At 40.4% G+C, this 18,401-nt stretch overlaps 1 protein-coding gene across 1 annotated transcript in view; it reads right to left on the bottom strand.

The window, feature by feature from the left end:
* LOC138173821 (cholesterol 24-hydroxylase-like) overlaps positions 1–18,401 on the bottom strand; it is a 53,505-nt gene that overhangs the window by 31,672 nt on the left and 3,432 nt on the right. Inside the window, exons 3-4 of the mRNA XM_069103906.1 lie at positions 11,752–11,825; positions 8,093–8,179 (exon numbers count right to left, since the gene is read on the bottom strand). Of these exons, the coding sequence (XP_068960007.1) occupies positions 8,093–8,179; positions 11,752–11,825 (161 nt within the window). The remainder of the gene's footprint in view (positions 1–8,092; positions 8,180–11,751; positions 11,826–18,401) is intronic.

Here is an 18,401-nt window from a genome sequence, read left to right as displayed (position 1 = left end):
GAAGGAAAACAGGAAACTTGGGGGGGGGGGGGGATTTTACAGCAAGTTTATCTGATAGAGGTCTCATTTCTCAAACATAGAACTGAATCAAATTTATAAGATTACAAGTCATTACCCAATTGACAAATGGTCAAAGGATATGAAAAAGTAATTTTTAGAAGAAGAAATCAAAGTTATCTATAATCACATAAAAATACTCTATGTCATTACTGATTAGAGAAATGCAAATTAATATAGCTGATTAAAATAATACTTCACACCTATTAGATTGGGTAACATAAAAGAAAACCAAAATGATAAATGATGGACTGGACATGGGAAAATTGAGACACTAATGCACTGTTTGTGGAGTTGTTAAATAATCCAACTATTTTGGAGAGCAATTCCGAACTACAGCTGAAGGGGCTATAAAACTGTGCATACCTTTGTAAAGGTAATGGGACTCTGTCCCTGACCCCTAACAGACTGAATGTAATGACATAGAGCCTGTGGTGGAAGGAATTTACTGAATGGGTGGAGCAGGAAGCTGGAAGTCAGAGTAGTTAGTATAGTGAAAGAGAGAGAGGACACAGGCAAGGAGACAGCTAGGTATTTGTGGGAAGGTTTGGAGATAGTATTGTTCTCTGCAGTGTTACTGCATATAGATTTCTTTGTTGCTATGATGAATTCAGTTTTCTGGTGTTGGGATTTGACTTTCTGGTATCTGAATAAATGTTTTGCTTCTGTCTTCCATATGAAAAGTCTGCTATATTTTGTGAGTCAGAACTATGCTGGAATATTCACAGTAGCCATCGATACTATGAATATCATGTTGGTGCTACAATCCTTTGACCCACCAATTCCATTACCAGGTCTATATCCCAAAGAGACTTTAAAAAAATGAAAAGGATCTATATGTACAAGAAAATTTATAGCAGCTCTTTTGTGGTGGCAAAAAATTAGAAATTTGGGGGAAGAACAAGTTGGAATATATTATTGTGAGGGCATACTATTGTACTATAAGAAATGACTATCAGTATGGTTTCAGAAAAATTTGGGAAGACATATGAATTAATGCTAAGTGAAGTGAGTAAAACCAGGAGAACACTGTACACAGTACAATGATCAACTGTGAAAGACTTAGCTATTCTAATTAATACAATATAATCCAAGATAATTCCAAATGACTCATGATGAAAAATGCTATCTACCTCCAGAGAAAGAACTGATGGAGTCTGAATGCAGACTTAAGTCTGATTTTATCACTTTTTAATTTTTTTTTGCAACATGGCTAATGTGGAAATATGCTTTGGGTGATTTCACATGTATAACTGATTTCTTGTCTTCACAACGGGTAGGGGAAAATGGCAGCAGTGGGGAAGAATTTGGAACTCAAAAAAATTTTTAATTTGGAAACGTGAATCTAGAAAGGTGATGTCTTCCCTCTATCCTATGGAAGGCTATCTGTTAAGTCAGTTGAGGAGAAATGTGGAAAACAATTATCTTTCCTACAAGTTGGTATTTTAGGAAAAAACAGTCCACAATTATCTAAATGTCTTTTAAAAATGAATCATCCTAAAATATCACATTGCTTGTGTCACTTTAATGCTGAAAACATTTAAATGTCTCTTCTCTCTTTGTAAAGAATACATTTTTAGGGGGTGGAGAGAAGATGGAAGAGTAAAAGCAGGAACTTACTTGAGATTGTCCCTAATGACTACACAAATTTTAGAGCTACAGAACCCACAAAATGACAGAATGAAATACATTCCCAGCTGAGGACAGCCTGACACACCGACAGGAAGGGTCTATCACACCAGGCTAGGAGCAGAGCACAGTCCTGCATGGGCCACGCTAGCACGGACCAGCACCACAGACCAGCTGGAGCAGACCTCAGGGGATCAAACCACTGGCAACTGTGGCAGTTTCAAGACTTCTCAACCCATAAATGCCAAAAAGAAAGCAAAAGGTCAATGGGGAAACTGTTGGAACTGGGTGAGAGAAGAGGGTGGTTTGGCCCCTGCCCCCAGGGTAGTGGAGGTGGCTTGGCTGCAGCTTCTGCCGCAGAGGCTGCTTCCAAAGCTCCAGGCCCACAGATGGAAAGGGGACCAAGTGACTAACCAGAGGGCAACTGCAGCACTAGGCAGGTGCCTAGAAGAAGCTCTGACAACGGCTGCACAAAATCCCAGAAATTTGGGACAGAGCACTTTCCACTCTGGAAGCAGAGTTCTACCTTGGCAAAGAGCTCAAAGTTCAAGCATCTGGCTGGCAAGATGAGTGTACAGAGAAAAAGAAATCAGACTATAGAATCTTTTTTTTAGTAACAAAAAGGATCAAAACATGGAATCAGAAGAAGACAACAAAGTGAAAAAAGTCAAAATCTTCCAAGAAAAATATGAACTGATTGCAGGCCATGGAGGAGCTCAAGAAAGATTTTGAAAATCAAGTAAGAGAAGTAGAGGAAAAAATGGGAAGAGAAATGAGAACAATGCAAGAAAATAATTAAAAACAAGTCAACAGCTTGCTAAAGGAGACCCAAAAAAATACTGAAGAAAATAACAACTTTAAAAAATAGACTAAAAAGAGATCTATTAAGTCAATGGGAAGAAGAATGCCTTAAATTGGCCAGAAGGAAAAGGAACTTCAAAAGCTCACTGAAGAAAATGATTCCTTCAAAATTAGATTGGAACAAATAGAAGCTAATAAGACTTTATAAGAAATAAAGATATTATAAAACATATCCAAAAGAATGAAAAAAATAGAAGGCAACGTGAAATATCTTACTGATAAAACCACTACCCTAGAAATTAGGTCCAGGAGAGATAATTTAAAAATTATTGGACTACCTGAAAGCCATGATCAAAAAAAGAGCCTAGAAATAATCCTTCAAGAAATTCTCAAGGAAAACTACCTTGATATTCTAGAACCAGAGGACAAAATAGAAATTGAAAAAATTCACAGATCACCTCTTATAAAAGATCCTAAAAAGAAAACTTCTAGGAATATTATAACCAAATTCCAGAGTTCCCAGGTCAAGGAGAAAATATTACAAACAGAAAAGGGGAAACAATTTGAGTATTGTGGAAACACAATCAGGATAACATGAGATCTAGCAGCTTCTACATTAAGGGATCGAAGGGCTTGGAATATGATATTCTGGAGGTCATAGGAGCTGGTATTAAAACCAAAAATCACCTACCCAGGAAAACTGAGTATAATACTTCAGGGGAAAATGTGGTCAATTCAATGAAATAGAGGGTTTTCAAGCATTCTTGATAAAAAAAAACAGAACTGAACAGAAAATTTTACTTTCAAATACAAAAATCAAGAGAAGCATGAAAAGGTAAACAGGAAAGAGAAATCATAAGGAACTTATTGAAGATGAACTGCTTATATTCCTACATGGAAAGATGATCATTCTAACTCATGAGACTTTTCTCAGTATGAGGATAATTGAAGGGAATATATATGTATGTATAGGTGGGTATATGTGTGTATATGTGTGTACACCTATACATAAAGCACACAGGGTGAATTGAATATGAAGGGATGATATCTAAAAAGTAAAATTAAGAGGGGAGAGAGGAATATATTGGGAAAAGGAGAAAGGTAGAGATAGAATAGAATAAATTATCTCACATAAAAGAGGCAAGAGAAACTATTACAATGGAGGGGAAGAGCAGGGAAGTGAAAGGGAATGAGTCAACCTTACTCTCACTAGATTTGGTTTAAGAAGGGAACAACATACACACTCAATTGGGTATCTTACCCTACAGGAAAGTGGGGGGAAGGGGAAAAGAGGGGGGATGATAGAAAGAGGGCAGACTGGGGAGAGGGTAGTTAGAAGCAAACACTTTTGAAAAGGGACAGGGTCAAAGGATAAAACAGAATAATTGGAGGGTAGGATAGGATAGAAGGAAATGTGTCTTTCACAATATGACTACTATAGAAATGTTTTGCACAACTACACATGTATAACCTATATTGAATTACTTGTCTACCCAGTGGGGGTAGGTGAGGAGAGAAGAAGGGAGAAAATCTGGAACTCAAAGTTTTAAAAACAAATGTTAAAAAAAATTGCTGTTACATGCAACCGGGAATAATAATATATAATAATATTACATGTAATATAATAATAATAAATCCATCTTGCCCTGCAAGAAAGTAAGAGGTAAGGGGATAAGGGGAGGGATGGTGGGGGGAGTGAGTGGAGGATATATGAGAGCACAGACTGGGAGAAGGAATAATTCGGTATCCTTGCCATCTTGTGGTGGGGAGTAGGGTAGAGATGGCGAGAAAATTTAGAACTCAAAATCTTGTGGAAATAAATGTTGAAAACTAAAAATAAATAAATTATAATTTAAAAATAATAATAATACATTTTTAGCTTGACTTTCAAAGCCCTCCAGATTCTTTTCCCAATCAAACGAAATTTCTCCATCAGGAGCCTCCACTCTGGCCAAGATGATCTCAACGTCTGTAGTGGTGAACACAATATTCAAGGCACCAATGGCAACTATGAATAGGTCAGCATAGTTCTCAATTGCAAATATAACAGACTCTCCATACATAAGACAGAAGCAAAACACTTATTCAAACTCCAGAGAGCCAAATCCCAACAAAGAAGTTAATACACCAAGCACAGCAGGGAGCCACACCATCCTTTAGCCTTCACACAAACACTCACAAGCCTTGCTGTCTCCTTGGATACATCCTCTCCTCCCTCTAGCTCTAACTGCTCTGACTCCCAGCTTGCTATGTGCTCTGCTCCACCCGTCAGCAAGCTCCTCCCACCACAGGCTCCATGTGATTACATTCGGCCTCTTAGGGGGCAGACAATATCTTCCAAGCAGGGAAGATCTTCAAATTCTCATTCCCATTACAATGTCCTCTGGAAATATTTGAGAAATTCCCCCTCCTGAACCTTTTCCCACAGGATATTCCCTTTGGGAGTGCATTCACCACTACTCTCTGCTTCTCTGAAGCATAATCTCGACCCTATTTTTCCACTTTTCCTCTCTTCTTCCTCCTTAAACAGCATCTGCTCCCAACTCCTCCTTCCCCATATACTCTGTAATCCAGTGACAATGACCTTCTTGCTATTCCTCAAACTAGACACTATCTACTGACTGGCATTTTCACTGGCTGTCCCCCATGCCAGGAACACTCTCCCTCCTCATCTCAGCCTCCTGGCTTCCTTTAAGTCTCAGCTAAAATTTTACCTTCTGCAAGAAGTCTTTCCCCCTCCTCCTTAATCTTAGTGTCTTCCCTCTGCTGATTAACTCCAAGTTTTCTTGTATTTGTCCTGTTTGTACATAGTTGTCTGCATGTTGTCTCCCCCATTAAACTGTGAGCTCCTTAAGAGTGGGGATCATATATCTTTCTTTGCATCCCCACCACTTAGCAGCACCTGCTACAGAGCAGATGCTTAGCTAATGTTTGTTGATTGGCTTTCTTTAAGGTCTCACTCAAACCTTTCCTCCCCTGAAAAGTCATCCCTGACCAGACCAATCCATTCCACAGAAAACTTGCTCTTCTGAGTCCCTACTGTACTCCTGAGTCTTTATCCCATTCTGTCTTGTATGGAATTCCGCAAACATGTATAAAGTGCAAGGCATCATGTGGTGGTCCTGCAAAGACAGCCTAGATTCCCAGGCCTCGAGGTCTTTATCTTCCACAAGGAAGACACAATATGTATACAGACAGTTCTTGATTTACATAAGGGGACCTCTACTGTAAAAGGAATAATTAGAATCTCAGAATGTGGGAAAGGGAGAGTGGGAGAGGAGGATGGGAGGCCCTCACCTGTGGAGGAGAGGGCCAGAATATGGTTCAAGGTCGTGTGGGAGCCAAGAACAGAGAAGTGAGAGCAGCAGGAGAAACCCATGGGCAAGCAATCACTCGTGGGCCTGGACAAAATTGAGGGGAAAAAAAGGGCCTGGACTGGGGCAGGTGAGTGGAGCAGGGCAAAAGTGGGGGCTTGGGGTGGTCCCAAGGCAAAGCCAAGATCTGGGGGTATGGAGGTGCAGTGTTCTCTCCTTGGGTCTGTTCTGCTTTCACTCGGAGGTTGTTTTTTAATTTTTTAGTCTTTTTGGGGGGGGGTGAAGGTTGGGGGGAGGAGGCCACAGAGGGCAGGAGCAAAAAGAACACAGCACCGTGCAGTTAAAGTTACAGCTGAAAGGACTGAGCAGCCACAACAAAAAAGAGGTGCTGACCTGCCACCTGACAGTACATTCAAAGAGGCCTTTTTCGCTAAAGGTAAGAAATGAAATAAGTAGGAAAAACTGGGCAAATTTCCTCAATTGAAAGCTCCTGGAACTCACAAAAATGGGCCCTTCTTCAAATTGCTATAAGAGTCCCTAATTTCAAAAGGCCGTAGTATTAAATAAAACTGGAAAGGAGGGTTGGAGCTTCATTGTAGAAAGATTTAGATTAGTCTGAAGAATTTAACTTGGGTCCTAGCGACAATTAGGAGCCCCTGAAAATTTTGTGAGTGGGGGAGAGACATAACTAAACCTTTGCCTTATGAAAATTATTTTTGGTAGCTGTGTAGAGAATGGATAAGAAAGGAGATGCTGAAGGCTTGGAGAGCAATTAGTAGTTCAAAATAATAGTCCACACCAAAGGTAATGAGTTAGAATAGTGGTAGTGAGTGGATAGGAGGGATTTTGTGGAGACAGAATTAAATATTGGGGGGTAGCTAGGTGGTGCAGCAAATAAAGCACCAGTCCTGGAGTCAGGAGAACCTGAGTTCAAATCCCACCTCAGACACTTGACTAGCTGTGTGATCTTGGGCAAGTCACTTAACCCCAATTGCCTTGCTTTTCAAGGGCAATACAAGGTGACTGGAAGAACAGTCGTGCCTCAAAAGAAATTACAAACTTTGGAAGAAGGGCATATTTGGGGGCATAGGGAAGATAATAAATTCCATTTTGGATATACTGAGTTTAAACTGTGGATAGACTATTTAAATGATAGCTGGTCAAGAGGGACTGGAGTTCCAGAAGACAGGGATTTGATCTGAATATATAGATTTTGAGGTCATCTGCATTGAAATGATAACTGAACTTGTGGCACTGGGTGAAATCACCATTTCCATTAAATTCAACAAATACCAAAGAGAGGATGTGAAGACAGAATGCAGTCCAACAGAGAGTCATGGGAAACAGCCATCTCTAGGGGATGACAGACACAAGTAAGGGGTCCATCTTTAGCTATCTTTGTTCAGATGCTCAAAGAAGCTGTAATTTCAGTGACTGTGCCTTTTATCCCTTAGAATTCCCCTGCCAGGGGCAGCCAGGTAGCACAGCGAATAAGAGCACCAGCTCCAGTGTCGGGATGACCTGGGGATCAAATCCGGGCTCACACCCTTATTACCCACCCAGAAACACCTGGCCATATAACCTTGAGCAAGTTACTTAACCCCAATTGCTTAGGGGCGGCCAGGTGGCTCAGCGAGTAAGAGCACCAGCTCCAGTATCGGGATGACCTGGGGATCAAATCCGGGCTCAGATATTTAGCACCACACCCAGAAATAACTGGCCATGTAACCTTGAGCAAGTTACTTTACCCTGATTGCTTAAAAAAAAAAAAAAGAATTCTCCTGCCATCCATTACCTAGCAGACACTCAGAATCACCAAGTCCCAGAATCAAAAGAGACCTTGGCAAAAACACAGTCCAAGCCCTGTTTGGCAAGGAAGGAAACAGAAAGCTAAAGCAGGGAAATCATATTCCCAGGATCACACAACTGGTAAGCATCAGACATAGTCATCAAAATCAGGTCTTCTGCTCCTTCTACCGGGCCAGGCTGGCTCTAAAATAAGGGTTATTACTTAAAAGAAAATTTTGTTTTTCTTTACCTGACCTGATACCTTGCTCCCAATTCCACTCACCCTCTCTATCTCCTTCTGAGTTAGCATATCAATTCTTCTCTCAGTCAGGAAACTGTTATATCTCTATCATTGCCAAAAGCAATAAAAAGATCATTTTAGGGCAAACTAGAAACATTTGAGACGTAGTCCTGGTAATTCCAGTTACCCCAGTCTTGTACTTCTGTGTTCTTAACATCCATATGCATATGATTTACTATACCACCTTCTACTCCCCACTCACCTTCGGTGAAAAGCTAGATCCAAAATTCTCCGCTGCTTCTGCCAAAGTTCATGATCCAATTCTGACACCAAACCTCTCCCTAAAAATCTTAGAAATACAAGACACCAGGAAAAAGAAATGTTACAGATCATAATCTCTATGTCCCTTAATACATAATCTTGATGAGTTGCTATGGCCCAAACCCCCCCCCCAAAAAAAAACCCATTCCCCCCCCGAAAAAAACCTAGTGGCCAATCTATATATAGCTAGGCTGGTCCTCAGACAACAGGCATATGGCCCTTCTAGATTCGCAGGAATCGACAGAATTTGGGCTTCACTGACAAAGCCTTGGAAAGGACAGGTTCAATTCTACCCCAAAAGAAACACTGGAGGAGGATGTAAATGGAGGTCTGTTATTGCTGTTTAGTCATGCCCAACCCATTTGGGGTTTTCTTGGCAAAAATACTGGAGTGATTTGCCATTTCCTTCTCCAGGTCATTTAACAGATGAGGAAACTGAGGCAAACAGGGTTAGGTGACCTGCCCAAGGTGCAGCTAGTAAGTGTCTGAGGCTGGATCTGAACTCAGGAAGAAGAGTCTTCTTGACTTTTGTAGCGGCAAGCACCCCAGCATCCCCAGGGTTGCTGCCACTACAGGTTCTTGGATCTGCTTTGTTAAAGGAAAGCAACTCAAAATGGGTTAACAAGCTTAATTTAATCAGTCAGACATGTATTGTTTACCTCATTCAGGGGAAAAAGGTCAGCACCCTGAACTTCAGAATACACAGACAGAATTATCAAGACAGAGAAACAGATCAAGTAGACAGTTTCCAAACTGTCCAACCATTACATCCATACCAAATCAACAGCTGGTTTTCAAAGCCGAGGGCTCTCAACAATGGCCTCCCAGAGTTTCATCTGATCAAATCACAGAACACTTCTCAAAGTGAGCCCCAAAACAAAGCCTCACATCAGGGCTTATATAGCCTTCTCCTGGCTCAGAGAATGTAACAACTTTCTTGACCCACTGGCCAATCATAAAGTATCTACTGAAAAATAAGCCTCCCACCCCTGGCTCCAGGTGCACTTTAGCTTAGGGGCAGGGAAGATCTTAAAAATTTACATTCCCATTACAACTCTAAGTATCCACGGTACCACCATTTGCATTATAATAATAGCAATAACAACAGATGCTCATATTTCAATAGAGCTTTGCAGCTTACAAAAATTTTGGCAGTCACACTGTGAAACAGGTTATGTATCTATTATACTGATGAGGAAACTGAGATCTATTTAGCAGAAACTTGGGCAGAAAAGTTTATGCCCAAGACTTCAGAGTTAGGAAGAAGTTATGCTCAAGTCCAGTCCTCTTCCTACAATACTGCCTCTCCTTACCTTTCTCTCATGTTTCATTATTTTCCATTATGAAAACCAGAGTCTAACCATGCAGCAAAAACCACCCACAAAAACCCCTTCTCATCCAAAGGACATGCTGAGTGCAGTGCACATACCTCTCTCTAGCCTTTCAAAAGGAGGAATGATGTTCCCAGTCATTACATGGGGGAACTCCAAAATCTAGAATTACCAAAGGAAATTAAATTATACTGATTCTGTTGTCCTTTCTAAGACAGTGAAGGGCACAGGGACATTTTAGGAAGTTTTTTTTTTTTAAAGACTGAAAGAAAATGCTAACCCATCTATTCATCAAGCATTACACTAAATGATAATCTGTTGTATATACTTTACAAATTGCTTCTGTAGGGGAAGCTAGGAGGTGTAGTGAATAGAGCACCAACCCTGGAGTCAGGAGGACCCGAGTTCAAATCCAGCCTCAGACACATAACACTTACTAGCCATGTGACCTTGGGCAAGTCACTTAACCCTAACTGCCCTGCCTTTCCCCTCCAAAAATCAAAAAAAAAAAACCAAATTGTTTCATATTACTTTATTTGATCATTTCAGGTATTATTATTCCTTTTTACAGAAGAAGAAACTGACGCTCAGTCACACATGTCTAACTTCTTATGGGGTATCTCAAACCAGATGTCTCCTCAGCATCTTCAACTCCAACACAGCCTAAAACAGAACCATTATCTTCCCTTTAAAGTCTGCTACTCTTCCTAACTTCCTTACTTCTAGTGACAGCACCACCAAAATCCAATCACTCAGACGAAAAACTGGAGAATTACCTTGTACTCTTTCCTCTCACTGCCCATACTCAATCAAATGGGAAGTCCCACTGATTTTATTGCCACCATCTCTATGGGGTGTCCCAAAAAGTTTTAGTGTAACTTCAAGCTTAAACAGCTTAAATAGTTTTAATAGCTTAAAGCTGCATTAAGACATTTAGGACAACCTGTAGATAGAATAAATCCTTAAATAGAGATCTGCCCGTTCATCTACTTACTCCTATTCACATCACTCTAGTTCAAGTCCTCATTATATTCTCACCTGGGCTATCACAATAATCTCTTAACTGATCTCCCTGCCTCTCTTGTTGACTGTCTAATCTATCTTGCATATGATAAGAATTAATTCTCCTAAAGCACAGAACTGACCATGCTATTACCCCCCTCAAGACTCTTACATGGCTCCCAACTGCTCAGAAAAAAAAAAATAGAACCTGTTTTGTTGGGCTTTGAGATATTCTAGCATCAGGCTCCAAACGACATTTCCAGTCTCCTTATACTCTACTAAATGAGCCTCATTTTCCCTGACAGCACCTGAGTTGTGCAGTGGTTAGAGCACTGGACCTAGAGTCAGGAAATCTTGGGTTCAAATCCTACCTCAGACACACTTAATAGCTGTGTGAGCTTAGACAAGTCACTTAATCTCTGTCTGCCTCAGTTTCATCATCTGTAAAAGAGAGATAATAAAAGTGCCTGGCTCCCAGGACTATTGTGAAGATCAAATCAGGTCATATTTGTAGTGCTTTGCAAACATTAAAGCATTACATAAATGTTAGTGATTGTTATTTCTAATTTCTCAAAGCACACTCCATCACTTATACCCAAAATGGCTGCTTCTATCCCACTTTTATTCTTCACCTACTGAAGCCCAGCTTGGTATAGGGAGCTTAGTGTCCTAGATTGAAAGAGTCAGGAGCCACCTGGGTTCACATCTGCCTCTGCAACTTACCAGTTGTATGGTCATGAAGAAGACATTTAACTGCTCTGAATTTCAGTTTCCTCATCTGCAAAATGGGGATGATAACACCTGTAGTATCGACCTTACAGGGTTTTTAAAAAGGATTAAATGAGATAATGTGTATAAAATGCTTCGTAAATCTTAAGGCGCTACAAAAAAGTCAGTTACTATCACTGTTGGTATTATGAGCCTTTCTCTTAAAGGTCCTGCTTTGACACCACTGCTTTCATAAATCCTTCCCAAATCTCCCCAACTAAAAGGAATTATATCCTTCTTCAATCTGTTAAACTACTTAATCTCTCCTTGACAATTCAATCCCACTTCAACTTGTAGTAGTCTATACAGGCTGAAATTCTTCAAAAGCAGGGCTTGTTTAATTGCTCAGTGAAGTACCCCTGAACACAGTAGACATTTAAAAACATCTGGTGTACTGAACAGAATTTATTGGACCCTAGGGATGAGGTCCCCAGGGAATGACTGAACCCATCAGTCTTTTCTACTCATCCCAAATATATTTTGTTATAATATCTTTTACCTTTCGCCAAACAAACTCTGTAACTTCGAGTAGATACGGGCATCCTTTTTATACTGGGGGGACAACAGGAATACCTAAAGAACAAATTAAGGTTATCTTCCTTTTATTAGTATTACACATCTGCATATCTCTTATTCTTCCTTTAAAGATACTAAGAGTGGATGGCTATGTGGCACAGTGAATAGAGCACCAGTCCTGGATTCAGGAGGACATGAGTTCAAATCTGGCCTCAGACACTTAACAGTTACTAGCCGTGTGACCTTGGGCAAGTCACTTAACCCCAACTGCCCTGCCCTCCAAAACAAAACAAAACAAAAAAAGCAGCCTTGTGCAGAACAGTGAGAAAATGCCAAGGATAGGGTAGTCTATAGTTTATTGAAGGACAAATTATGTATTTTTAAAGATCTCCCTCCTTTTGGGTATATTAACTATAACTTCAGTTCATTAAATACAGCAGGTTCTGTCATAATGAAAAGAGTTCACCAACAGTCCCCAAAACAGAATTCTGTTTTCTAAGGGCTGACCTAATGAAGTATGGAGACCTTAGTGGCAGCTAGGCAGAGTACTGGGCCTGGAGTCAGGTAACCCTGTATTCACATCTTGCCTCACATACTTACTAGCTACATGTAAGTCACTTAACCTCCTCTGTCCCAGTTTTCTCACCTGCAAAATGGAGATGATAATAATAGCACCTCCCTCCCAAGGTTGTTTCAAAGATCAAATAAGATAGTTGTAAAACTCTGCAAACTTATTACCTTTTTGCATCTTGACTGTCTTCCAATATATTAGCTATCCCTTCCTGCTTTGTGGCATCTGCAAATTCGATAAGTGTGCCATCCATTCCTTTAACCCAGTCATTGATAAAAAATGCCAACCAGTGTGATAGCAAGTCCAGACCCCGGTGGCATCCTCCCAATCTGACATTAAATCATCACTGACTACTGTTGGGGTCTGGTCATTCATCCAGGACAGGATACAAATACATAGAGTTGTCTTAGCCAGTATCTTTCCCACAAGAATGGGAAAACATGCTCCGCTAAACGCTTCAGAAATAGTACGTAAACTGTATATCCACAACATTCTCAGATCTAACAGTTTGCTAACCTTGTCAAAAGTGGAAATAAAGTTATCACCGCATGATGTTCTTGATGAGAGTCTGCTAGCTAGGTCTTTTTTTTTTTATCATATCCTTTTCTTCTTACCTCTTCATTAACCACACTGTTAGTCAAGTATTCAAGCAACAAGCATTTATTAAGTGTCTACTATATGCCAGGAACACTTCTGGGTGCCAGAAATACACAGACAAAAGTGAAACCATCCTGCCCATCAAGGAGTTTATATTGTAATGGGAAAGACAATATGTAACACACCCAAGGTAACCTTGAAGGTGTAAGGTGAAGGTGTTAGTTGCCTGAGGGGGTGAGGAAAGGCCTCCTGGCAGGAGATGGCATTTGAACCAAGTCTAGAAGGAAGCCAGAGATTTCAAGAGGAAAATGAAGGCGTGAGGACAGTTCAAGCAAAGGGAACATCCAGTGCCAAGGCCGAGAGACAAGAGATAAGAGTATCATGTGTGAAGAATTGCAGAAAGACCAGTTTAGTTGGACTATGCAGTGCCTGAGAGTAATGTTTAATAAGTCAAGAAGGAAGAATGGGGCCATTTAAAGAATTTTAAATGCCAAACAGAGAACTTTATCTCAAAGGCAATAGGGAACCACTAGAGGTTATTGAACAAAAGACTTTGGTAGCTAAATGGAAGATGGACAGGAGTTGAAGACTTGGGTCAGGAAGACAAAAAATGGGCCCATGCAATATTGCAGGTGACCAGTGATGAGAGCCCTAACTAGAATGGTGGTTTTGTGAGTAGAAAAAAGGAGCTGTCTATGACAGATGCCATGGAGGTAGAAAACACAAAATCTGGCACCTGATGGAAAATGTGGAGTGAGTGAGAATGAGTAGCTGAGAAGGATAATGCAACCTGGTTGAGAGGGAGGATGATGGTGTCCTCATCAAAAATAGGAAAGTTTAGAAGAGAGTCAGTGAATGGTGGATGACTGCTAGCACGGGTTCTTAGATCTGCTTTACTAGGAAAGACAGCTGTTTAAGGGGTCAACAATCTTTTATAATGAAATTCACTAGTTCAGGGGAAACGTCAGTACCCTGAACTTCAGAGAAAATACAAGCAGAGAAATAAAGACCCAATATAGCTGTCTGAAAAATTAGCATGGACCAACAGACAGATCCAACAGTATGACCAAGGCAATCCATACATGGTTACCAGACAGAGAAGCACCAATATCTGGGTTTTTCAAAGCCAGGGGGTTCCTTACTGGCTACCCAGAGTCTCAAATGGTCAAATCACATGCACACTTTTCTAATGAGTGGGCCCCAAAGCTAAATGCTAATCTCAGAGTATATATACCCTTTTTAGAACCAGAAGACATCACAACCCTCCTGACTCAGTGCCTAATTAGAAAATAACAAAAGGTGTGAAAGCCTTCCTACAAGCAAACCTCCCCTAAGCAAGCTTCCTTTAATGGGCGGGAAGATCTCATATCCCATTAACATTACTGGTGCTTTTGGGAGGGAAGCAAATGAGTTATCTTTTGGATGTGCTGAATTTAAGATGCCTCTAAGAAATTCAATCTGAGATGCCCAAAAGGTGGTACAACTGATACAAAGCTGGATCTTGGGAGAGAGGTTAGGGCTAGCTATACAAATCTGGAAATTGTTTACTTAAAGATGATAATTAAACAATGGAAGCTCATGAGGTCACTAAATAAGAAAGGAGAGAGAGAAAAGAGAGAAGAAGGCCTAGGACAGAGGCTTGAAGGACACTCACAGTAAATGAGAGTGTCATGGATAATGATCAAGTGAAGGTAAGGATGGGTCATAGAGGTAGGAGATCCAAGAGAGAGCAGTGTCGGGAAAATCCATAAAGGAGAGAGTACCCAGGAAGAAAGTCTGGCCAGCAATGTCAAATGTTGCAGAAAGTTCAAATGCAGGGGAAGGGGGGGCAGCTAGGTGGTGCAGTGAATAGAGCACCAGCCCTAGAGTCAGGAGGACCTAAGTTCAAATTCGGCCTCAGACACTTAACATTTACTAGCCATGTGACCTTGGGAAAGTCACTTAACCCCAATTGCCCTGCCTTCCTTCCTCCAAAAAAAGAAAAAGCAAAAAAAACAAACCAAGCCAAATTTGGGGGAGGCTAAATGGCGAAGTGAATAGAGCACCAGCCCTGGAGTCAGAAGGACCTGAGTTCAAATCTGGCCTCAGACACTTGACACACTTACTAGCCATGTGACCTTGGGCAAGTCACTTAGCCCTAATTGTCCTGCCTTCTCCCCTCCAAAAAACAAAAAAAGAAAAGAAAGTTCAAAGGGGAAAATTAAGAAAAGCCATTAGATTTGGCAATTCAGAAATCATTAGTTACTTTGAAGAGAATAGTGTCCGTTGATTGATGAATTCAAAAGACAGATTACAGGGGGGTTATAAGAGAGTGAAAAAAGAAGTGAAGGCTTAGGTTTAGATAGAGTTTTCAAGGAATTTAGCTAAGGGGAGAAGAGATATAAGATGATAACTAACAAAGATGGAAGGACCAAGAGAATGTTTTTTAAGGATGGAGAAAACATGGACATGTGTGTAAGTAACAGGGATACTGAAGATTGAAAAAAAAATTTGTAGGGATAATAGGACAATCTGCTGGAGAAAATGAGAGGGGATGGGATCCAGAATACATGTAGAGGGATTGGCTTTGGTAAAGAGAAGGCCAATTTATCATATTGATGAGAAAAAACTTGGAACCGTGGGAAAAGTGCTGAATTTGGGGTCAGAGAGCATGACTTTGTTGAGTCTCCATTTGTGAAATGAGTGGGTTAAAGTAGAAGGCCTCTGAGGTCCCTTCTATGAACTTCTGAACCTGATTCTGAGTCTCCCTAATTCTTTTTATTACGCCACACAGACAGCCTCTCCTCATCATTGTAGGTCTCCCAACAAGGCTAGCTAGAAGACCACTTATTAGGGGATTGTAAAGGACATGCCAGCTTCATTCAGAGGTTAGACTAAATGATCTCTGAGGTAGCTTCTAACTCTGGGAATTCATGATTCTATAGTGTTCTTATTTATTCTATTATTCTATAGAGTTCTTATTTAAACACCTTTTCACTTAAAGGAATTCACACAATATATTTTATCTTCTACTGTGTGGGTTTTGTTGGGGAGTTTTTGGCTCCTGGTCATTACTTATTCTTCAATAATCTTAAAGTTAGAATCAGTGTTTAGAAGAAATATAGTTTGATGTTGTGTTCAGTTGTTTTAGTTGTATCTGACTCTCTGTGACCCCAGTTGGGATTTTCTTGGCAAAGATACTGGAGTGGTTTGCCATTTCCTTCTCCAACTCATTTTATAGATGAGTAAACTGAGGCAAACAGGGCTAAGTGACTTGCACAGGCTCTCACAGCTAGTGTCTGAGGCCGGATTTGAACTTGGGTCTTCCTGACTCCATGAATGGCACTCTATCCACTGAGTCACCTAGATGACCCTAAAAGTAATTTTTCAGTCATGTCCAACTCTTCATGACCCCATCTGGGATTTTCTGGGCAAATTAGTGGAGTGGTTTGCCATTTCCTTCTCCAGTACGTTTTATAGATGAAGAAAATGAGACAAATAGGGTTAAGTGATTTGACCAGTATTATATAGCTAATAAGTGTCTGAGGTCAGATTTGAATTTGGGAAAATGAGTCTTTGTGACTCTAGGCCCATCACTCTATTCACTGAGCCACCTAGCTGTCCTTGAGTAACTAGTATAAATAATTATACAAATGTGTGTGCATGTGCATGTGTGTTTATGTATGCATGTAAATGCAAGTGACAATCTCTTTCTATGCCTTATCAGGATATGAAGAAAACTCTAGATTCTCAAAGTGTAAGCCAACAGAGCACAGTCTATGGCAGATCCTACATCAAGTTAAAAAAGTTTTGCATACAGTTCTGGCAATGAAATATATATGTCTCATCCAAGGCCTAGACTAGCCAGGTGAGGAAAGGCTCATCACCAGAAGCCTGGCTATTAGGTGCTGAATCTTTTCAGGCATTGAATCTGACTTGGGCATAGAAAAACTGAGGTTTGCATTGATAGAAAGGGCCTAGAGACATTATTCACTTAGATTTTAGGAAGGCATTTGATGTTCTCATCCTCTTTCTAAAAAAAAGATGGAGATATGTAGGAGAGACCAGTGCTTCTTAAATTGTGGGCTGAGACCCCATATGGGGTCACAAAAAATTTGGCAACAATAAAAGGTTTCTGAACATTCAGTGACCAAAAATTAGCAAAGTTAAATGGATGCAGAACAGGCTGAGTGGCCAGATCCAAAGAGCAGCCATTAATGATTCAATAACACCTTAGAAAATGGTCCCCATCAGTGTGCCCTAGAAACCTGTCTTTGGCCCTCTTCTGTTTGAAATTTTTATCAACAACTTGGGTAAAGATATTGATAGAATGATAATGAAAACTGCTGGTGACTCAAAGTTTGAAGGGATAATAGTTAATACAATGGATGACAAGGGTCGAGGTCTCAAAAATTTTTGCTGTACTAGAAGGCTGGGTCAAATTCAATAAGATATAAATGAATGAGGATAAATGCCAAGTTTTGCACTTGGTTATTTTAAAAAAAAATCAACCTCCCAAGCTAAAAGAACTAAAGCAAACTTAGACAGCATTTAGAAATCTACAGCACCCAAAAGTAGGAAAGCAATGAGGGTCTTATGATCTCTCTTGGTTAGAAAACATTTGGAGTGTTGGATTTAGTTCTAAGTGCTCTATTTTAAAAGGGCAAGTTGGATAGATCAAGCCACAGGACAAGGAACTAGGGACAGAGTGGAATGGGCCCTGGCTCTTTGAGTCAGAGGAGTTGGGTTCAAATCCTGCCTCTGGTACTTTATTACGTGAGTGAGTTTGGGGCAAGTCACTTAATCTCCCTTGGTCTCAGTTGTCTTATCTCTAAACGAGGGGGTTAATCTGAATGGCTTTGGAGGTCCCTTCAAATTCTACATCCATGACTATATGTTTGGCTTGAAAAAAAAGATTTGGAGGAGGGGTATAATAGCTTCAATATTTGAAGGGTTATTATGTGGAAAAGGTTTTAAAAAATGTTTTCCTTGGTGAAGAACAAGTCATGTAAGCTGCAGGAAGGAAAATTTAGGCTTGTTATCAGGAAAATCTCCTAAAAATTAAAGCTATCTTTATGTGGAATACCATTGCGGCAGTTAGGTGGCACAGTCGATAGAGTGCTGGGCCTAAAGTCAGGAAGACTACTCTTCCTCGATTCAAATCCAGCCTCAGACACTTACTAGGTGTGTGCCTCTGGGAAAGTCATTTAACCCTGTTTGCCTCAGTTTCCTTATCTGTAAAATGGAGAAGGAAATGGCAAACCACTCCAGTATCTTTGCCAAGAAAATGCCAAATGGGGTCACAAAGTGTCAGAAATGACTGAAATGAGTGAACAACAACATGTGGAACGGGCTGCTTCAAGAATTAGGGAATACTCTCTCGTCAATAGTCATCAAGCAAAAGTTGAAGGACCATTTGTCTGGTAGGCTGTAGAGCACTGTGATAGTAATGGCAATTAAAGATTCCCCTGTATTGGCTTGGTTTT

This window comes from Petaurus breviceps, unplaced genomic scaffold (assembly GCF_028583685.1).
Source record: "Petaurus breviceps papuanus isolate PSGF00001 unplaced genomic scaffold, PetGlider_PUasm1.0 65, whole genome shotgun sequence".
Lineage (NCBI taxonomy): Eukaryota > Metazoa > Chordata > Mammalia > Diprotodontia > Petauridae > Petaurus > Petaurus breviceps.
This window is presented reverse-complemented; position numbering and strand designations above follow the sequence as displayed.